This window comes from Brachyistius frenatus, unplaced genomic scaffold (assembly GCF_029030835.1).
Source record: "Brachyistius frenatus isolate BFR_SWC_R1_liver_20210118 unplaced genomic scaffold, ASM2903083v1 Contig_83, whole genome shotgun sequence".
NCBI classification, from domain to species: domain Eukaryota; kingdom Metazoa; phylum Chordata; class Actinopteri; family Embiotocidae; genus Brachyistius; species Brachyistius frenatus.
Window position 1 is genome coordinate 978,181 of NW_027210682.1, and position 22,059 is coordinate 1,000,239.

General features: G+C 41.7%; 2 protein-coding genes across 3 annotated transcripts; one reads left to right on the forward strand and one right to left on the reverse strand.

The window, feature by feature from the left end:
* The first annotated feature begins 600 nt into the window (after positions 1 to 600).
* On the forward strand, positions 601 to 12,110 carry tpcn1 (two pore segment channel 1). Its single transcript, XM_069709429.1, has 26 exons — positions 601 to 1,233; positions 4,194 to 4,324; positions 4,697 to 4,873; positions 4,963 to 5,076; positions 5,828 to 5,958; positions 6,262 to 6,350; positions 6,567 to 6,601; positions 6,734 to 6,792; positions 6,950 to 7,049; positions 7,244 to 7,360; positions 7,478 to 7,602; positions 7,698 to 7,746; positions 7,845 to 7,908; positions 7,995 to 8,039; positions 8,135 to 8,191; positions 8,277 to 8,330; positions 8,442 to 8,514; positions 8,760 to 8,867; positions 8,960 to 9,121; positions 9,243 to 9,358; positions 9,564 to 9,610; positions 9,718 to 9,786; positions 9,890 to 9,986; positions 10,661 to 10,800; positions 10,930 to 11,010; positions 11,099 to 12,110. The coding sequence occupies exons 1-26, from the start codon at positions 1,143 to 1,145 to the stop codon at positions 11,240 to 11,242; spliced, it is 2,475 nt and encodes an 824-aa protein (XP_069565530.1). The 5' UTR covers positions 601 to 1,142; the 3' UTR covers positions 11,243 to 12,110.
* slc8b1 (solute carrier family 8 member B1) lies at positions 11,900 to 21,686 on the reverse strand. Of its 2 annotated transcripts, XM_069709430.1 has the most exons (15): positions 21,309 to 21,686; positions 19,860 to 20,012; positions 19,271 to 19,323; positions 18,790 to 18,847; positions 18,546 to 18,651; positions 18,289 to 18,456; positions 16,544 to 16,657; positions 16,382 to 16,456; positions 16,158 to 16,288; positions 15,905 to 16,046; positions 15,670 to 15,791; positions 14,597 to 14,750; positions 14,423 to 14,503; positions 14,262 to 14,326; positions 11,900 to 12,527 (listed from the first exon to the last, which is right to left on the reverse strand). In XM_069709430.1, the coding sequence occupies exons 1-15, from the start codon at positions 21,471 to 21,473 to the stop codon at positions 12,330 to 12,332; spliced, it is 1,785 nt and encodes a 594-aa protein (XP_069565531.1). In that variant the 5' UTR covers positions 21,474 to 21,686; the 3' UTR covers positions 11,900 to 12,329. The 2 variants fall into 2 exon arrangements, with proteins under 2 accessions (XP_069565531.1, XP_069565532.1); XM_069709431.1 differs by lacking the exon at positions 19,860 to 20,012.
* Positions 21,687 to 22,059: the final 373 nt, after the last annotated feature.

Consider the following 22,059-nt stretch of genomic DNA (forward strand, 5'->3'; position numbering starts at 1 on the left):
TACAAAACAATGTGGCCTGAAAATGAATTATGCACGAATTGCAAAGACTGGAGATAATGTATTTCATGTCGCAACTCTTTGGGAGTTCAGATCCACCACAGTAACTAACGGTTAGACTATAACTTGTAATGGCCTTAAAGTCATTGGTTTATGTTCAGTATCGATTGAACAACTTGTGTTGACTCGACGTCACATTTGTCATGTGTCCTAAATTAGACATCTATTTTTATTTTATTTTTTGCAGAGGACCACGGTTGTTACTTTAGCTTGTGTTAGATTATGTGTAAGTTATTAAGCTCGGTAAAGATACACACCTGTTGACTCGCCTCAATCAGAAAATATTGTTGATATTTGTTTCTGTTGCTAAGAGACCACCGATGCACGTGACAGTATCAAATCACCGGCACGTATTGCGGATAGCTTATGTTCCAGAAAATAAATTGACGCATAAATGATTATTTCTATTTTATATATGGATACAAAACAAACGAATGTAGCCGCGTGCCTTTAGTGTGCAGCATTGTCTTACTAACTTATTGACTTTTATTTTGAAAATCTGGCAACGATCACTCGCTCAGTCTGCCGTAAACTGCTATAGTGTCGTGAAAGTTTGTTGATCTGGCCAATAGCTACCAGTCGAGCGTTTCGTTGTATTGTTGTTGTCAGCTAACGTTGCTTGCGAAAAGATTAAGCTCGGTATGAAATCGCCGTACTCGGTCATCGGTTAAACGTTATCAGGAAGCATACAACATCGGAGGGCCTGTTTGAGCGGCGGTGGGGATGCCGTGATGGACGCAGACGGACAGTCTCAGCTTGTTAGCCTGAGTGACAGTGACCCGGTTGAATCGGTGACAGATGACATCTGTGACAGGACAAAAGACCAAATCTGCACTCAACCAACCTCTTCTCCGCCTCACATCACTTAAACATCAATTCCTGTATTGCATTTTTTTTTTTTTTTTTTTTTTTTTTTTACCAGAGACATTTTAAGACTTTTTAAGACTCTCGTATCCGCAGAGCGGTATTGGGTCCTCTGCTTGTTAGCTGTAGTCCTGCGGTTTATTTAGCCTTCAGGTTCGCTTAGATTAACTCAAATTGAAGGCAGGAAGTGAAAGCCGGTTGCAGCCCGGTTACCTGCTGGCATGGAGTCTGATGACGATGTGCCTCTGATCTTAACCTGGGACGAAGCAAACAGCGGACTGCTCAGCGAGGAGGCTGAGAGAGGAGACGAGAGTAAGTCCTTATTGTCATCCTGTCCTCTTGTGCAGTTATGAATGTTCATTTATAGTTTGGTCCGTGACCCTTGGAATTGTTTTGGTAGTGCTTCTGTCATTAAAACAATACTTGTGAGAAAATTCCACCCAGTTTCTTATTTGGTAAACACTTCCAAAACCAATGCAGTCTAATGTTCTGCCTTTTTGGAGGCTGTGTTGTTGCATTGTATTGCACTGATAGGTTTGTGTCCTTATGACTTTACCCTCATGATTATTATAGGTTGAATAAATTAGTAGATTCAAGTTATCATAAACTACAATCTCCAAAGTTACACTAAGTTAGATCAATACTTGTCTAAAAGTTCAATCATAGGCTGCAGATGGTTGTTGTTTTCCGCATGAAGGACTCTGTACTGAAAGACATGAGATGTCAGCTTTTATCAAGCCTAAAAGCAGGATATTCCCTACCATTATAACACTTCGGTGCAGCACCCGAGTGTTCTTTTACAGCATCTACGCCACTATAGCTTCACTAGAAGCTTTGCTTACCGCTGTTTGGTGATTATCATTTTTATGGCAGGCAGCATGCATATTTCTACAAACATTGTAATGATAATAGTCCAAAATTATGTGAAATTGCATAGTTTTTAATCACATAACTGACCACCACACCCCACCGCTGCCACAGCACCTTACTGAATTTTCCAACAATGGGATTAATACAGTAAAATTTGATATGATCTAGCCCTCCAGAAATCAGGGTGAAAGCCCACTAAAGGTATTTTTATTTCTCAAGCTATTCTTGCCTCATCACTCAGCGTATTTGTCTCTAGGATGCTTTATTTTTGCGTAAGTATTCATTGCCTTAGTATTTTTGTCTAGCAGTATAGTTTGAGATATATGGAGTCAATGCTCGCTTACTTACCCTGTTTGCACTGGTGCCATCTGAAGCCGTCAGATGTTGACAGTCAGCTGCATACATGCTGCACATTCAGGTCATGCTGCTTTAATGGAGAAAAGAGGGACGTCCACCAGGCTCTAGCCAGGATCACGTGTGTGTGTGCAGTATGTATGGGTATCCATGCATCCACTCAACATAGTAATCCTGCTGCCTTTGTTTTCCCTCACATACAAGCTACAAAATGACCCATCTGAGAAACTGCTGGCTCAGCAGACCGTGCACCCCTCAGCCCCTCCCCGGTACTCATGGGCAGCATGTGTGTTGTGTGTGTAAATGTCTGCAGCCTATGTGTATGTGTGTCTGTGTGTGTGAGCTCACTTGGTCATTTTCTCCGACTCTGGGGGTGAACAGGAAGAGAAGAGGAGGTTTTTTTTTCCCTCAGGATATCTGGGAGTGGTGTACAAGTGGGAAGTATCACGCTGTTCCCGCTGATGGCTGTTTGAGCCTTCTGGAAAGAGGGGGAGTTTGAACCTGGAAACAGAGAGAGAAAAGGCCGTGTTCTACCACCTCAGTGACAAATCACATGCTTGGATACAAGTGTGGAGTTTAGTTTTATTCCTGGTGGTCAGGATCCTTCAGATGATCACAAAACTAGATTTTTTTTCTTTTTTTTTCTGGGACAGACGGTCATGACTGCTGAGTCTGTTTGTGTTTCTGTGAGCCTGACCTCACCGTGTTATTGACTGGGAGCTCCAAACATGTTATTGTTCTCAAACAAATGAGGGGTTGGATGGCACACAGCAGACACGGGGTGTACTCCTGTCGGGATAACAGGCAGGCTGCCGCTGGACTGGAATTTGATCTTCACACTTAAGTTCAATCTGCTGCTGTCATGGTGGACAGAAAAGATCTGTGACTGCCTTTCTGAGACTCGTGTGATCTACACTGGGTTTAACTTCCAAGGAATCGTGCCTGAAGCAGAAACATGTGATGTACAGTGTGTGGGAAGAGCACCCAGATAGACTTGAACAGGAGTAAAATATGCAGCTGCAGAAAGACACATGGAAGGAGTGCTTATTGAAGAAAGAAACTGTGATTAATATTTAACAGAGATCATACTTGAATATTTAAATGAAGGTCATAAGAGAAAACTGTCTGGATTTCATTTCATTTCATTTAGAAGATAGATTTGACCAAATGTTGCACTGCCTCTTACAATAGCCTGCACTCTCTCTAGATGTCTTCACCATCTTTTGAAGTTAGTCGTTCTACGTCTTGTAAGTTAAGATTCATTTCTTCTGTGGTTTACCTGTCTCGTCTTTGTATCCTGTCTGTGGCGGGAAGGAGACGTGATAGGGAATGTGACATCAGTGCAAACCAAACACTTTCTTATTGACAGACAGCACTGGGTTTGAAGTTCAAACTCTACTGCTAAGGCAGGAGGAACATTTCAGTTTTTACATGTTTTTAAAGTTTTTAAAAGTCTCATTTTATTGTTACTGGCAGCAGCATCTCTCATCAAGTTGTTTTCCAAAAGAAGCAAACAGCTGTCAAAGAAGTACCGAACTTCATAAGCAGTGTTGATCATTTTGAATGGTGTTCTGTCTCCAGAGTCCTTTTGATCTCCGGAATATTTCTGGATCTGTGAGGATCTCATCCGGACTCCACTTGTGACTCTGTTTCTGGTATTTGCATCAGGCCTGAGGGGAATGTTTGGCCATCTGGACCTCCAGATGTGTGTGGATGCTGGAACAAAACCAGCGCACTGTGAATGACACGCACACACACGCACAATTGTGCTGTGAACTTCAGGGACCTCAATACGTTCACTCAGCTAAGGCACGGAGACAAATCCAAACTGATCAATGGAGCGCTTACACGGACAGGCAGCTGGTTTCCATGAAGATCAGTCCCATAATGAGAGTCCAGTCGTGAGCTCCTCGTATGCCGTACAGTTAGAACTAGACTGCATTGGTAGGAGCATACCCCTCTATGTACTGTTTGTATATGTGCGTGTGAGGGACTTATTATCTGCATAAATAAGTGCTGTACACTGACACTTGGGTGTTTTCTTCCAGATGGAGGGAATTACGACATAGTGAACAATGCTGTGATCTCAACACCTGGGCCACAGAACTACAGAGCCCAAAATGTGTCACTGAGACAAAGCTGGGAGATGAACTACCAAGAGGCAGCCATCTACCTGCAGGTATTCACAAGCGGATGACTGTGGCATCTGTTGTTACAGAGTAAAATCACTTGTTAATATGGTTATATAATGGTTATATAATGATTTTAGTCTACCTTCCACACTGTATTACTTGTACATGGTTCAACCTTGTACCCGTTAATGGCCTATATTTACACCCTAAGCAGCTGCAGGAAGTAATAAACTTGTTAATAATATGCAAAAGATAGCAGTTATGCACAAGGATGGAATTGACTTTTCAAATTAGTAGGAGAATAGCTGGAAGTTAAAATATTACTAGCTGTTCCAATCCAGCATTTATTTCTGCAGTATGCATGTCTCCCACCACAGATTTTTACCTTTTTATATGTATCTTTTAAATTTCCTACACAGGAAGGAGAGAACAACGATAAGTTTTTCACTCACCCTCGAAACCCAAAGGCACTGGCAGCGTACCTGTTTGCCCACAACCACCTATTCTACATGATGGAGCTGCTGACCGGCCTGCTGCTGATGATGCTGTCGCTGTGCGAAGCTCCCGCTGTGCCCTCACTGCGCCTGGATGTCTACGTGAGTGGACACGCAATCACACTAATTCAGACACAATCTCATACACCTAGTTTCCTGTAAAAGCTCCTGTGTATGTGATACGTCTGCAGGTCCATGCCACGCTGGAGCTGCTGGCTTTGGTTATGGTGGCATTTGAGCTATGCATGAAACTCCGCTGGTTGGGCTTCCACACTTTCATACGGCACAAGAGGACCATGGTGAAGGTACCTGATACTCGTTGGATACTTTTTTGATGGCATAATAATGTAATACTTTTACATCAACCCTGTATTTTGTAGCCTGGCTCTTCCAGAGGTCAGTGTCAGCCACTTCAGTGATTTTTCCACTGCCGGTACCAACGAAACTCTACTCTGCTCACTTCTTTGGTTCTCCTTTGGGTAAAAGTTCTTGATAGCACCTGTTACCTGTTACTTTTTTGGTATCACCTCTGGGTTAGGATCCAAGTGAGTTTAGCTGATAGTAAAAGGTGACCTGAAAACACGGCAGGTCACTGATTGGTCCGAGAAATTTAATCACTGCGTCCCTGAGTGTGCGACACAGGACATCCTGCACAAACCCGCCACTGTTACTGAACCAAGCTACCATAGCAGCCACATTTTTTTTTAATTCACTGGAGTATTCAGTGAATGGTAACCTGCAAAACCACGCCGTGGTCAATTGAGGAGGTGAAAAAGATACTCAGTTTGGTTGCTGATGAAAGGACAGCTAGTGTGTGTTGGGTTGAAGAGGATGTCACAGTAGTTTCGCTTATTCAGGGATTACTACCCGCAGTGGGAAACGAAATCCAAAAAGCACCTGGTGCCTCAAGCAAGTAAAAATGAGTAGAGCTGTTACTTGCAGTGGTAAAAGGGCTATTTGTATGCTGCATGCTTGCTGTCGCAGTCTAGTCTGCTGAGTTTGGGGTTTAACTTTCCTTACCGTTTATTGTGTGTGTTGTCTCCTCTCTTTGCACAGACATGTGTGTTGTTGCTACAGTTTGTGGAGGCCATAGTGGTTCTGATCAGACAAACGTCTCACGTACGAGTAACAAGAGCGCTCAGACCCATATTCCTGGTAGACTGTAGATACTGTGGGGCTGTGCGCAGGTACGTGATTACCGAAACACACACACACACACACACACACACACACACACACACACACACACACACACACACACACACACACACACACACACACACACACACACACACACACACACACACACACAGATTCATACATTCACTACTTTGTGAAATGCTAACTTCATAGTTTATTCTTAAAAAAACCCAGAAAAAAACCAAGTTTTTTATTATTATTATTATTATACTCTTATTATTTGTTCCTTGAATATGTACACCTCTCTGACTGTACTGTTGACACTGACAAGGTTTCTTTTATCCAATTAGAAACTTGCGTCAGATCTTCCAATCCCTTCCACCTTTTATTGACATCCTCCTGCTCCTGCTGTTCTTCATGGTTATATTTGCTATCCTGGGTAAGAATGGGTATTAATTTAATGTGTATAAATACTGTTGCCTCTCTTCTTCTTCTTCTTCTTCTTCTTCTTCTTCTTCTTCTTCTTCTTCTTCTTCTTCTTCTTCTTCTGCTTCTTCTTCCTCCTCCTTCTCCTTCTCCTTCCCTTCTACTGAATACTAGCATATATAATTGGCAGTAATGTCTCCTAATCTTGTTTGCCTTTTATCTCCTGCAGGTTTCTGCCTCTTCTCTCCAAACACTGTTGACCCGGTATGTTCAGTCTCTCGTCTACCTGTTAGTTAGTTTGAGTTATATTAGTTTAGAGACTTTGGTGGTTCTTAGTTTTGATTCTGTTAGTGTCTGGTCAGATTTCCTGACTTCAACCCTTTCCTCTCACCACAGTACTTCAGCACTCTGGAGAACAGCCTCGTCAGCCTGTTTGTGCTGCTGACTACAGCAAAGTAAGCACAGCAGCACACATAGGACTGTTTAGTTATCTTTACACACACAGCATCCAAGCGGTAGTTCCTTCTTTTTAGAGCTCATCATAAATGCTTTTGCCTCACCATGTGTTTATTTTCTTTTGTATCTTGTGACTCATTTATGTCTCTCTTGTAGTTTCCCTGATGTAATGATGCCAGCGTACTCCAAGAACCGCTGGTCCTGTGTTTTCTTCATTGTTTACCTCTCTATAGAGCTTTACTTCATCATGAATCTGGTACAAATCACCATGTTTACACAACCTCTAAAATGTCTAAACTGATGTATTTTTGGAATAAAAGCCACTCTCTGTGAAGTTTTATTTAGGAAATATTATATTTGAATCCTGTTGGAAATAAAGATGGCTGCCAGTAAGCCCTTCCACATGATTACTCACCAGCATCACTGCTCTGTCACTTTTCCCCCCTCCAGCTCCTGGCAGTGGTGTTTGATACATTTAATGACGTCGAGAAGATGAAGTTTAAATCTCTTTTGCTTCACAAACGCTGCGCTATCGACCACGCCTTTCAGCTGTTGGTTAGCCGGCAGGTACGTCTGTTATATGAGACAAATAATTTATTTTATAAAGAGCTCACAGCCTCCCTGAGGCGTTTACAACTACTTTCATTCTTACATTTGACTGTGTCACGACTGTTTTCTCTTCAGAGGCCAATGGGCGTGTCGCTAAAACAGTTCGATGGTCTGATGCGTTTTTACAGACCACGGATGTCTGCAAGAGACCGCTTCCTCACATATAAAGCTCTGAACACATCAGGGGCTCCTATGCTTAGGTAACTGTGACACTTTTTTTGTTAAGATCCATCTTCATTTAATTGCATTGTTACATTTTTATACAATTTGATTTAATGGGTCTGTTCTGTTACAGTCTACAAGACTTTTATAAGTTCTATGAAGTCACTGGCCTTAAATGGAAGGTAATGAGCCTTATATTTGTACTGTGGAGTCACACATCACTATTTTTGTCCCTCTGGCTGATCATAATATCCTTGTACTGTATATGTGTGTTGTGTAGGCACGACGCAGTGGAGAATATTGGTTCGATGATCTTCCACACACAACCTTCCTCATTTTCAAAGGCATGTTCTTGATTTCTCCTCTTCTGTCTATTAGACCAAACACTCTTTCAGTCTCTTATGTCAATGCTTTCTTCTCTGGTTAACAGGCATCAACCTGCTTGTGAAGTCAAAGGCCTTTCAGTATGCCATGTGTAAGTGTAATCATTTACATTCTCTCAGATGTCCTTGGAAATACTGAGTAAAGTTTCTCATCACAAACCTTTTAACCTTTCTCTTGGGACTGCAGATGCGGTCGTGGCCATCAATGGCGTGTGGATCCTCGTGGAGACGTACACACTGAACAGTAAGCTCTCTCCCGTTACATACAACACACAACCGAAGGAAGGTGTTGAACTCTGCAGATCTTTTACTTTATTCTCTCCCTACAGGTGGATTTTCCTGGTCCAGATTTGTTCCCTGGAGTTACATCGTTTTTCTAACCAGTAAGACTGTCTCAGTATTCATACACTGTAAAACTGTTCATATAGGGTATCAAGAATGAATTCAAGTTGTTTACATTCATACTAACTCTTCCTCTGTCCTTCCACTTTTAGTTTATGGTGTAGAGGTGTTATTGAAAATATCAGGTTTGGGGCCGATGGCTTATTTCAGCTCTGGGTGGAATCTGTGAGTAATAACTGATTAAAATATAATTTAATGTTAAGTCTCAAACTTGTGGAAACAGACTTGTAAATTTTGTGGTGTAGATTCTTGTTGAACACTACAGTGAGCACAAAACTGCATAAATCAATGGCAGTATTTCAATACTTTTACTTGAACAATTCGTGAAAAGTAACCAAAATGTTTTAGACATGCACCAAATACTCCTTTTGTGTTTTTATGGTAATCCTTACTCTTTTTCGTCTGTCCAGGTTCGACTTCTCTGTGACAGTGTTTGCCTTCCTGGGCCTGATTGCTCTCGCCTTTGATATGGAGCCGTTCTACTTTATCGTAGTCCTCAGACCATTTCAGCTGCTCCGGTGCGCTTTCCTTTTTACTGTTAAGATCACAGCATAGTTTTACATGTGGCTCTATTTATATTGCGTTTCATATTGTCTGTCGTCTTTCACAGGCTGTTTAAGATAAAGCAGAGGTATCGTAATGTGCTGGACACCATGTTTGAGCTCTTCCCCAGGATGGCAAGTCTGGGGTTGACCCTAATCATCTTCTACTATTCCTTTGCCATTGTGGGAATGGAGTTCTTTGCAGATGTGGTTTACCCCAACTGCTGCAAGTGAGTCATGCTGTCATCATCTGTAGAAACTGTAGTAGAGATTGTAGTATTGACTACATTGGATAAACTATGTTTACTTCAACTAACCAGTCTTCGTTCCATTGAATTTTTTTGTTCTCAGCACCAGCACAGTGGCAGACTCCTACAGACAGATCAATGTCACCTATGGCAACAAAACAGTGTTAGAAGAAGGCTACTATTATCTCAATAACTTCAACAACATTCTCAGTAGCTTTGGTAAGTCCTTTTATTTTTTTTATCAAAAATTAATTATCAGTCAGGCTCTAGTTATTGTTGATTTCATGCGATTGATTTAGTTAATTTTTTGGTTTTGCTCATGGGATTTATTTATAGACAGGAAGGTGATGCTTACGTGCTTTTTCTCTCTCTAGGTGTGTTAATGTAACAGGTTTTTAAAAAGATTTTCTCACTTTATCTCCAGTGACTCTGTTTGAACTGACTGTGGTTAACAACTGGTACATCACCATGGTAAGATCAATATTTATCTGTGGTTGTTTATCAGTCACCACTCTGCAGTCTCATCACTGATCAGTGGTTGTCGCTGTTTAACTGCTGATGTGTTCGCTCTCCTGCAGGAAGGAGTAACTTCGATGACGACTCACTGGAGCCGCCTGTACTTCATGACTTTTTACATAGTTACCATGGTGAGCCCCGTGTAGTCATATGTGCTCAAGTGTTTATGATGTGCAATGTCTTTATCTACGTTTATTCAAGATGTGTTTGATGTTTGTTCGCTGCCCTCTCCAGGTGGTGATGACCATCATTGTGGCCTTCATTCTGGATGCGTTTGTGTTCCGCATGAATTACAGCCGCAAGAATCGAGAACCGCTGGAAAACCCAGAGGGTGCGTTCAAGTGTGTGTGTGTTTGTCCCAGTTACTCTAAACAACCTCCAGTTGATTAAAAATGCTGCAGCGAGAGTACTGATGGGGTTTAGCATATTACTCATATATTAGCTTGTCTTTATTGGTTCTCTGTGAAGTCAAGAATAGACTTTAAAATCCTTCTCCTTACAAACAACGCTCCTAATGGCCAAGGTCCATCATATCTTAAACACCTGACAGTACCATATTAGCAGAACAGAATACTTCCATCTCAGAGTGCAGGCCTACTTGTGGTTCCTAGAGTTTCCAAAAGTAGAATGGGATGTAGTGATTTTAGCTTTCAGGCCCCTCTTTTGTGGAACCAGCTCCTAGTTTGGGTTCGGGAGGCCGACACCCTCTACTTTTAAGATCAGGCTTAAAACTTTGAAACTTTTTGGTACGGGATGTTTCAAGGTCACCTTAGTCATACTGCCTTAGACCTTGGTTGCTTTTCTTTTTAAAAATATTTATTTTAAGATTGAGGTTTTTGATGTGTTTTCTGTCATTTTTCTTTGCGGTGTGTTATTTTATGATCGTAAAGTGTTCAGGGACCATGTCAAGCAGTGATTTTACTCTTGATTTGATTAATATTTAATGGCCACGACTATGAATATGCAGTCAGAAGTCAGTTTAATGTATGTTTGTTTATGCGTCAGATGAGAATGGGATCGTGTTTGAAGTAGAGGTGAGTCGGGATGAAGCTCTGACGACTCTTGAGCTGTACAAACAGACATGCCCAGGACTCTCTTCCCTCAGCTCTCTACAGGGAGTCCTACAAACTATGGACAGGAGTGGGGTACGAACACACACACACACACACACACACACACACACACACACACACACACACACTGTAAACTCTTCATCCTCTGCTCTTCACTTGAATCCCACCAACCACTTTACCCTCCTGTTTTGTTGTGCACAGCACTCGTGTCTGGTGTACCTCGGTCGCAGGTCGAGGACGAAGAGTGACCTCAGCATAAAAATGTACGAGGAGGAGATCCAGGTAAGAAACTCAAGATTTAATCCTGAATTCCCTGACAGTAGCTTGACTGTCGCAACCTCTTGACCTTTTCTATGTCTCGTTTCTGCAGGAGTGGTATGCGGAATATTCAAGGGAAACCCTGCCTGAGACAGACCAAAGACCGGAACGGGATCTGGACAGTCCTGTCTCTGACCCGTCTCCTTTCCCAGAGCCCCAGCTCAACTCACAGACTGGACCTCATAGCATCAACTAATGCACAGTTTGCAAGTGGTACATACGCCATCATCTCAGCATTTCTTTCAATGCCGCAAAAACCCATCACTTTTCAGTTCCCCCACACTTAGCGGGAAAATTGTTCAGGACCTTTTGGACTGACATGAGAGTGAGATGAGTTACTCGTGACTCCTTCCTCGAGCCATCGATACAGACAGAAAGACAGACGTGCAAGTCTGCTGCTCAGATGGGAGTGTTGCCCCTTTTTGGGGCCTTTTCAAAGACTGCAGCGAATGATACCAGGAATTATGTTGTATGCGTATACTGCTGTAGGCCCTTTGTGCCCCATCATGTAGTACTTAAACCTGATGCCTTATTTTAATGGCTCATCTGATCAGTATTAACACTGATACTACTTCTACTAAGTTCTCTAAAGACCAAAAGTATAAACACTTACACTCCTTTTAGCTCAACCCAACAAATTACGATGTACAGTTTCTCCAAACTAGTGTCTCAGCAGACTCAAAGTATTTTACTTTTATATAACTTCTCATTCTGTAATGTATTTGAGTTAAGGGATTTTAATAAACTGTTCACTTTGTCAAGTGTATTGATGCTGCATTAAGATACGCTGGGCACTTATTTACTTACAATCTACTGTATAATTGAGGAAAAACTCGCAAACGGGCTGTAAAAATAAATACCAAACCAAAATTATTTAATTATCCAAAAGCAGCTTTGTACAAAGTCAAAAACATTTTTGATTTACAGTACATGTAGTTAATTCACAATGTTTGAAATTACAAATTTCTAATACCTGTGTTGTCTGTCTGGACTGAAAAAGTACAGTCACCGCTCTGGTGAGCACAAACAAGAAGCTGAATAAAGGCACAGTGTGATTAGTTTCAGCTTTCCCTGAGCAGCCTCAGCTTGTCATTAATGTTCTTCTTGGTTTCAGTAAGTCACCACAGGATGGCTGTGGGTAGCAGGGCAAGTGCAACGAAGTGTACTGTTGATTCTTGTATAAATAGTGCATTCATATTATGTGTAGAAGAAGAGGTCTCTCCCCTGCACTCATTGAGCTTCCGTTCCAGCGTGCCGTATCGTTTTTGAGACTGGCCACCGTGTCAGGTATGTACAAACTGGATCTTGCTAAACTCTGTGAGGAGTGCAACAAGAAGGAAGATGACATAGAAGACGAGAAGGAAGGTCCCATAGGTCCGACCCAAGTGAAAACGGCACAGTGGAACAATGACGAAGGACAGGACCAAGGACAGACCCAGAGATCCTGCAAGGATCCACATCAACAAACCCTCTGGTTCAAACTGAGGAGGAAAAAAAAAAAAAACAGTCAACGCCATATCATCCTCATTGGTTCCGAGGCAGTCTCATGTAAAAGGCATCCGGAAAGCATTCACAGCGCTTCACTTTTTCCACATTTTGTTGTTACAGCCTTATTGCAAAATGGATTAAATTCATTCCTTTCCTCAAAATTCTACACACAATACCCCATAATGATAACGTGAAAAAAAGTTTTTTTGAGATTTTTGCAAATCTATTACAAATAAAAAACGGAAAAAAAAAATCACATGTACATAAGTATTCACAGCCTTTGCCATGACACTCAAAATTGAGCTCAGGTGCATCCTGTTTCCACTGATCAGCCTTGAGATGTTTCTACAACTTGATTGGAGTCCACCTGTGGTAAATTCAGTTGATTGGACATGATTTGGAAAGGCACACACCATCTATATAAGGTCCCACAGTTGACAGTGCATGTCAGAGCACAAACCAAACCATGAAGTCCAAGGAATTGTCTGTAGACCTCCGAGACAGGATTGTATCGAGGCACAGATCTGGGAAGGGTACAGACAAATGTCTGCAGCATTGAAGGTCCCAATGAGCACAGTGGCCTCCATCATCCGTAAATGGAAGAAGTTTGGAACCACCAGGACTCTTCCTAGAGTTGGCCGCCCGGCCAAACTAAGCGATCAGGGGAGAAGGGCCTTAGTCAGGGAGGTGACCAAGAACCCGATGGTCACTCTGACAGAGCTCCAACGTTGCTCTGTGAAGAGAGGAGAACCTTCCAGAAGGATAACCATCTCTGCAGCACTCCACCAAGCAGGCCTGTATGGTAGAGTGGCCAGACGGAAGCCACTCCTCAGTAAAAGGCACATGACAGCCCACCTGGAGTTTGCCAAAAGGCACCTGAAGGACTGTCAGACCATGAGAAACTAAATTCTCTGGTCTGATGAAACAAAGATTGAACTCTTTGGCCTGAATGCCAAGCGTCATGTTTAGAGGAAACCAGGCACCGCTCATCACCTGGCCAATACCATCTCTACGGTGAAGCATGGTGGTGGCAGCATCATGCTGTGGGGATGTTTTTCAGCGGCAGGAACTGGGAGACTAGTCAGGATGGAGGGAAAGATGAATGCAGCAATGTACAGAGACATCCTTGATGAAAACCTGCTCCAGAGCGCTCTGGACCTCAGACTGGGGCAAAGGTTCATCTTCCAACAGGACAACAACCCGAAGCACACAGCCAAGATAACAAAGGAATGGCTTCGGGACAACTCTGTGAATGTCTTTGAGAGGGCCAGCCAGAGCCCAGACTTGAACCCGATTGATCTGAAAATGGCTGTGCACCGACGCCCCCCATCCAACCTGATGGACCTTGAGAGGTCCTGCAAAGAAGAATGGGAGAAACTGCCCAAAAATAGGTGCCAAGCTTGTAGCATCATACTCAAAAATACTTGAGGCTGTAATTGCTGCCAAAGGTGCTTCAACAAAGTGTTGAGCAAAGGCTGTAAATACTTATGTACATGTTATATTTTCGTTCTTTATTTTTAATAGATTTGCAAAAAATTTAAACAAACTTTTTTCACTTTGTCATTATGGGGTATTGTGTGTATAATTTTGAGGGAAAAAAATATTTAATCTATTTTGGAATAAGGCTGTAACATAACAAAATGTGGAAAAAGTGAAGCGTTGTGAATACTTTCCAGATGCACTGTAACTGGTACTTCTTAATTTCTCTGCATGTTTGAGGAGATTACCTGCACATCAGAATGTGTTTTAACCATCTGCACCAGACATCCCAAACCCACTCCAAACAGCATGTCTGAAGGACGTACAGTCAAGGACAGACATTAACAACTTCTTATTGCATGTCCATAAGTCATGTTTTCCCACAGACTCTCATATAAAATAAGGATACTGAAAATGATGCCTCCAAAGCAGGCAGATATAGCCATCCGTGGGTAACCCTGCCGGGCAATCGTTATGTCGGAAAAACAGTCTGGAAAAAAAAAGATCGGTAAAGATCCTGCGTTACACATTTTAAATACCGGTATATTTTTGTATATGTGTATTGTATATTCTCAAGTATCACCTCCTATGCTGTTGCCCCAGGCCAACAGAGTCAACCCCAGCACAGTGTTGCTGACACTCAGCACCACTCCGAGCATGTGCAGAAGACTGACCACTTCAGAGGCTGCTGCACTGATCAGCACTGCGCTTGCAACAAAACCCAAGAGAGCAAAGAGCTGGAGAGAAAAACAAGATGACATTAGAATCACATGCAACAGAACATATTTCATCATCACCTTGGCAATACAACACTGCATACAATTCTGCAACAAAACGTTTTAATGATGAATGAATTATGATCAATACAGATCATTTTAGTGATGAGTGGCAGTGTCGTCAAAACTGAAATATCTAAAAAAAACAATTAGGTGCATTAGCATTATTATTATTTATTTTTTATAGACATTCCTGGCTCCGAGAAGGAATCCCTCCGACTGTGGTGATCCTCTGACTTTGCACCATCATTAAATGATCAATTTGGTTAATATTTTTGATGTTTTAAGAGCAAATACCTGTAAAACTAATGGCGTGTGCCATATTGTGGCGTCCTCAATAATATCGTTATTATCTTTAACATGATTTTTTTTTTTAATTTTTTAATTTTTTTTTATCATATTTTGAATTTACTTTTAGATGTAAAATACATCATAATGTTTCACAGCATAAACATGCGATGTGACTACCAACAAGCATGGCTGAAAGCAACTCCAAAGTCCAAAAAGAGGAGCGACTTCAGCTGTGTAGAAGTGGTTTGGTTACTAAAGATCATATGTACAACAAACCGGGTAATTATTTTGTTGCAATTTTATGTTCTTGAAATCAATAATAAACTGTATTTTGGCATATAATTATCACAGAAATGAAGTATTGGGATAATTTCTTACAGCCATATTGGTCATCTATAATGACCATCAGCCACTGCTGTACTTTGTGTCCAGTGCTAATAGCAAATGTTAACCTGCTAACACACTAACCTAGGACGGTAAACATTATATTTGCGTGATGTTAGCATTTAGCTCCGAGCATCACTGTACCTGAATGGATGTGTATATTTTGGACACTCTGTTCCTTTTTATTTTACACACAAATACTTACTGGGTGATATTTGGGAGCACAGTCATTGGTGGTTGTGCAGAATACAATAGCAGACAGGAAAAGTCCCAGCAGAAAAATCAGCAGCCACAGAGGAAACTGCCCTTGGATCATATAATGTCCATCTACATTACGGGAAAAAACAGAGATTAAAAATATCACCCCAAAAAAATTAACAATAAGCTATATTTAATGGCTACAGTATGTCATGCTGGCTTTACCAAGATGATGGACTTACATATTCCAGACTGGAAGACGAGCATGCACACCAGAGGAGCAGTGATCAGATGGAGGCAGTTTAGTGGGCGTCTCCAGTTTTTGTCATCTTTGTCGGGGTCCACTACAGGGACACAGAGCAGCAGCAGCACCTCTAGAGGTGCCTGATGGGTAGAGGACAAAGAGCACAGGATAATTTACATCACTAGAAGACTTTTACGTGGATTTTATCTGCTTCACCTTTGTGTATCAACCAGGTTTTCTCTCTCACTCACCTTGAGTACTTTCAAGACTCTCCAGTTCCACGAGTTCCTCCTCCACTGCCTGTTGTCCACCGGATTCAGAGAGCTCAGCAGGATCTGACTCGTGGACTCCAAGTAAGGCAGAAGTGGCCTGTACTCTGACTCTGTAACATCAACACACGTGCATGTTGCAGCCCTGAAGAAGCAGAAAAGTCCTGGTATTTATTAACATATATAGCAGGGTGCTGGATTCCTACCGTACTCCTGCAGGGAACTCCCGCCTGTCAGGCAGGGAACGTCATCATCAGAGGAGTCGGAGGAATGAGACTCGGCTGCAATAAAAAAAAATCTTCACTGAACTGTAGAAATGTGTGTTGTTGCATTGTCTGTGTATATGCGTACAAGTATGTGTATCTAACCTGGAACATGTGTGACATTCTGGATGCTTGTGTTCATTGAATATCTTTGCCGGCTGTAGATGTACGCGCTGATGATAACAGTCAGTACATACACCACATAGAGGCCCAGATACCCTAGAAAAAGGAAAAAAAGCAAAGTAAGACCTTAGAGTTAAATTGCTCTTCAAAGTTGATACAATTGCAGGAAGTCCACTGTGGATGTGGGAATGATGAGCATTATGCTCACAAATGCAAAGACATTTGTTTGATTCTCTGGAGTTTAGACTGATTTTTGCTCATTTCTACCAACCTTTCATGCATTCACTGAGTCTGACTTATGTAGCTGCCGGGGCTGCAGGGAGCGCTAGCGAGCCATTTGACCACGCCCACGTGTGAGTCCACTACAATACATAAATGTTCGCCACGACTGACGCGTGTTCCAAGCTTCATGAGTTTTTGAGTATGTTAAAACCGCCAAAAAGGCGATTAATCTTGAGGAACTATAATAATAATAATAATAATAATAATAGGGAAGAATAATTCCTTGAAAAACAATAGGGCTTTCGCACCATCGGTGCTTGGGCCCTAATTAATCTATGCCTCATAAAAATCAGTGGGGAAAGGTTTGTCGGCCTCTGAGCACTCTGCCCCCCCTCTGCAGAGGACTTTCTCACTTGGTGCAGCGAGCTCCATTGGATCTTCTCCGATCAGTGATGACAAATTTAAGAGAGAATTGATTGGTCAGTAGGTGGTACTTTCCTACGTTTTGATCCAATATCTCCCAACATAACCTGCTCCGGACCAGGTTAAGTTTGCATCATAAGCAAGCTTCGTGACACCGACAAACATGGCTCTAGTCTAAACATACCTCGCTAACTCACTAATCTCACATCGTAGTATACCCCTCAAGTTTAAATTGTAAAAAATATTGCTTCATAATTTATACACAATTCAGCAGAGAAAATGCATGTAAATGATCAAAATGATCAATTCACAAATTTAATACCTTATTTTACAATTTAAACATATTTGTCACTTCATGATGTATAAATAAAGTTATTACGGTAAACAAAACATGCTCAGTGTTTTTATGCAATTTTTTCAGACTTTATGTGATGGTACATGCCACCACAGGGGAGGTGATTCACATTGATGTAAGGCTGGGTGAGAACTGCATTCTGGGACTTTGCAAAGAAAATACTTGAGCTCAAAAAGTTTTCAATTTCAGTTCAGTTCATTTCAGTTCATTCAGCCTGCCAGGCTACAAAATCCTTTCAGTTTCTAAAGGGAATAAAAGAGATTATTGAGATTTAAATGTGCATCTGGACTTCAGTTTGTACCAAAGTACACACAGTGATAGAAAATCACGTGCCCGATTTCTTTCTTTGAGTGGAGATTAATAGTTATAAAAGCAGATGTAGTAAGTCTGTGGATCTTTGCCAAAAACAAGCATAACTTCCTCAGTTCATGACAGTTCATAATGTTCCACTAAATTCAACAGAAATATTCTGACAGGTCTTTGACATAATGGCTACTTTAGCACAAACTAAACAGAAGCAGAAGTAATAAACTGCTGAAAATAAACAGGTCGGTAATAAGGAAGGAAAACATACTTTTGTTCAGGTCCACTAAGGGTAGGCTAAAAGGATTAAAATATGAATTGACACTGAAACAAAATGTCTCCAAAGAAGGACCAATGGACAAATCGGATTAGGGCAAACAGTGCACTGTAAGGCCCCATTGTGAGTGTGTGTGCCAATGCGTACCCAGTATTTCTCCCAGAGTCGTAGTTCCTCTGTACAGCATGAGGAAAGTCCAAAACACTGCAACCATGTAGAAGATGACATCACGCAGAAATGGACGGGAGGCTACAGCAAAAGGTTTGATGAGTGCCACGCTGCCCGCAACAACTGTAGTAACAAATACACCAGCTCCTGAAAGTACAAACGTGTTTCCATATGTTAAGGTATATTTTGTTTATACATTCTGGTATGTCTGTGTGTGGGAGAGAGTCTGTGCCTACCAAATAAGGCTCCGACAGCCAACCCAGCAGTGTGTGGGTTGGAGAATGCCGCCATGGCACTGAAGATGTCAGGTGCTCCGTTACCCAGAGCCAGAAATGTAACGCCCTCAGCACGGACAACAGTCAAGGAAACTATTCCTCACAAAAATATAATATTCAACAACACTTACAGAAGACAAGTCGAAAAAGACCCAGCGAACTGAGAACCTGCTGGTGACGTTCAGAGGATGGAAGGAAAGGATACAGCCACGTTGTGAGTGAGGTGCAGACTGGAAGAGATGGCTGACAGGTTGGGACAGAAACTAGAGGAGAGAAAATAAACATGAGAGATTAATCTCAGAAATTCCACACAATAAATGAGTACAGGATGTTTTCTAATAAACATACAGCAGTTTCTTTTGCTGCAGAGGGGTGTAAAGTGAGGGTGAGTGATGTAGAACAAACTGTGCTGTCCTGTGAGGCAATCTCACAAATCTTACAACTCGAGTGAAACTACAACAAAGATTCTCTACACTCATGTGACTCTTCATGCGATTGTTAAGCTGGCCACGCTGAGAGCAAGAATGTGTGTGTGTGTGTGTGTGTGTGTGTGTGTGTGTGTGTGTGTGTGTGTGTGTGTGTGTGTGTGTGTGTGTGTGTGTGTGTGTGTGTATGTGGTGTGGTGTGTGTGTGTGTGTCTGCACATGTGGCATCACATTAACAGAGACACCCAGAGAGACACTTACAACTTTGACGCAGTAAGTCCAAGAATGACAAACAAAAAGAGCAGCCAAACAATCTGTGGAGAAGCAGAAGAAAGCATTGTTTTAATGACATACACACTCAGTGCTGCTCGAATCGGTTGTACTCAAATGAAACAAGAATGCATTCCCTCTGATAAACTTGGCCTCAGTCTTATTATTACACTGGTCTTATTGTTCTTAATCTGCTGTGGAGACGTTTATTTACTACAAAGATTTCTTCTGCAGAATCTGATTTGTACTTTTTTTGCCCGACAGTATGCTTCATGCTATTTTAGGTTTACAAAGTTTGGTTATTGTGCTGCAAAGAGGGGAACTGAAGAAATTCTAACATTTCTATGAAAATCCATGATTTTGCAAACAGTGAAATGAGTGTTTTACATCAGAGGGTTGCTCATTCACGCTTCACCAACACCAAAGTCAACTTCCTCATAAGAATATCTGGTGCCGAGTTTATCCTCAATCTCACTCACTCACTCACTCACACACTCACACACACACACACACACACACACACACACACACACACACACACACACACACACACACACACACACACACACACACATCTTACACAGAGAGTGATGGTGAGAGGTGTGAGGTTGGGAGGTAGCAGACAGAAGGCCACATAAAGGTAGTTGATGAAGCTGTCTCCCATGTCACAGTCTGGTGTGTCCTTCACAAACGCACAGCGATCTGCAGCACTGAAGTTCATCACAAGGTCACACTGCATACATGTATGCGCACGCACACGCACACGCACACACACACACACACACACACACACAAATTAACATCCTCTACATGTTGGTACAGGGATTAGTGTTGTGACTACTGAGGGAAATTCAAAACCTTTTTAAGTTAATTTGAACATCTCAACAACATCATCAAATTTCATCAAGTACAGCACACACTATAGACTACACATGGCAGCATAACAACCAGTGCTGTATACATTTTCAAATACTTTTCAATTCAAACATAATAGTATTGATGATATGCAGCATGTAAGCATGATATCAAATGAACAATATTTTTCTTTTTGTTTTGACTGTGAATTTAGTTGGAATTTGGATAGATTTAGCAGGCTTTTCAGTATTTCTGCCCACTTTTTAGAAAAGTGAAAAACAAACTTCACTGCTCTGTTGCAAAGAAATGTAAATATAAATCCAATACTGGCTAATTCGTCACTATTAGGTATACCTGTAAAAATGAATGCAATCAAATCAAATCGGTCAGCCATTAACTCAACATTATCAAAGAGAACTGTTGCAGCAACAGATCTATCTATCTATTTATTGATTGATCGAGGGGGGACAGCATTATACTGAGAGCTGTTCTGGTGTTTAGCCCACCCCTTTTATAAATAAGTAGGGGGTAGAATATCAGAAACTTATTTACATACAATGCAGTCTGGTACAATAAAGCTCTTGCAAAAAAAAGAAAGGTCATTGCAGTATGTGGCAGAGGTGTTGTGGTGAATTGCATTGCACAGACGTACCTAATAAAGTGGCCAGAGAGTGTTTACCACAGCCCACGTGAAATATAAAATTTAAAATTAGACTGGGCCGACTCAACAGAAGTAAAAGTTCAGACCGGGGAAACGTCAAGTCTGGTCACTTATGATTGTGTTATTTCTTTTTAAAGAATACATAGCCTCAGATTAAATCTATCTCATATGACTGAGTGTAAGAAAGGAAACAGATACTTCAAATTTGCTTTTAGGAATAGCAAGAAAAGTCAGAGGGGAGAAAACACAGACACACAACAATACATCAGTCCACCTGTGTTTGGAGGATGTTGACGGGTAAAAACTTGTCCCGATGTCAGATTGAACAGATCAGACTTCATTCATGACCGTGGTCTCCTACTAATCATGTGACGGCTGGAAAAACTTGCTGACAAGCTTCCAGCTTCAAGTCATACTGCGCGCACACATTAAACCAGTGAACTGTCTACACACGAACACCTGACGACCAGGTTTCACGCGAGGGACAATTAACGTGTGAACTTCAGATCTCACCTGATCGTTGTTGTTTTCAGACATCACGGCTGGTGAGGCGTTTGAGGGGCGTGCGGCTAATCCGACACCAGGCTGGTCCCCGAGGACTTGAGCGCCTGAGGTAACCTGCCTCAACAACACCAGCCACAGTGACAGGAAAACACTACAAGACATGATTGACTTCATCCTGGAGCCGCGTCCATCCTGCTGCTGCGTTAACTGGACTCTGCTCGGCTGCGGTCCGGACCCGTCAGCTTGCAACTAAACCTACAAGGCTCCGAAACAAACCTCAAAAATACATGCCGCTGTTGTTCAAGGAGGCGCTTCAATGTCACATCGATACTTCGTCTTTAAAACTCTACACTCGGTGTGTACTCAAGACTCGATGTCTGTGGACATTATGTACACCTTCCACTCAAACCCCACCTCCTGTTTTCCAACCGGACGTGCCGCGTTCAGGGACACTTCGTACACTCAGGACTTTCCAACATGTGAGGCAACAAACCGGATAGGCTACTGAAATATAGACAGTAGTGGGAGAGTATTCGTTGACTTCACTTAAATACCCTATGATGGAAGAAGTAATGAAATCCTTTACTTAGATAAAAAAAAGATAAATATCAAAAATATTTCGTTACAAGTAAAAGTACTGCATGAAAAACCTAAGGAACTAAGCTACTTAAGGAAAAGGACTAGTTTTAGCAAGAAAATATAGTTTGAAGTATTAAAGTAAAAGTACTTTTCTTCTGACTGATAGATTGTTATGTATGAC

Excerpts from the sequence above, each read along its gene's own strand:
- tpcn1 (XM_069709429.1), top strand. The coding sequence starts at position 1,143 with ATGGAGTCTGATGACGATGTGCCTCTGATCTTAACCTGGGACGAAGCA. Across the intron at positions 6,793-6,949 it reads GTGCTGCTGACTACAGCAAA|TTTCCCTGATGTAATGATGC; the intron begins GTAAGCACAGCA and ends TCTCTCTTGTAG. Across the intron at positions 9,987-10,660 it reads ACCGCTGGAAAACCCAGAGG|ATGAGAATGGGATCGTGTTT; the intron begins GTGCGTTCAAGT and ends TTTATGCGTCAG.
- slc8b1 (XM_069709430.1), bottom strand. The coding sequence starts at position 21,473 with ATGAAGTCAATCATGTCTTGTAGTGTTTTCCTGTCACTGTGGCTGGTG. Across the intron at positions 20,013-21,308 it reads CTGAAAACAACAACGATCAG|TGTGACCTTGTGATGAACTT; the intron begins GTGAGATCTGAA and ends ACATGTATGCAG. Across the intron at positions 14,751-15,669 it reads GTGCTCCCAAATATCACCCA|CTCTTTGCTCTCTTGGGTTT; the intron begins GTAAGTATTTGT and ends TTTTCTCTCCAG.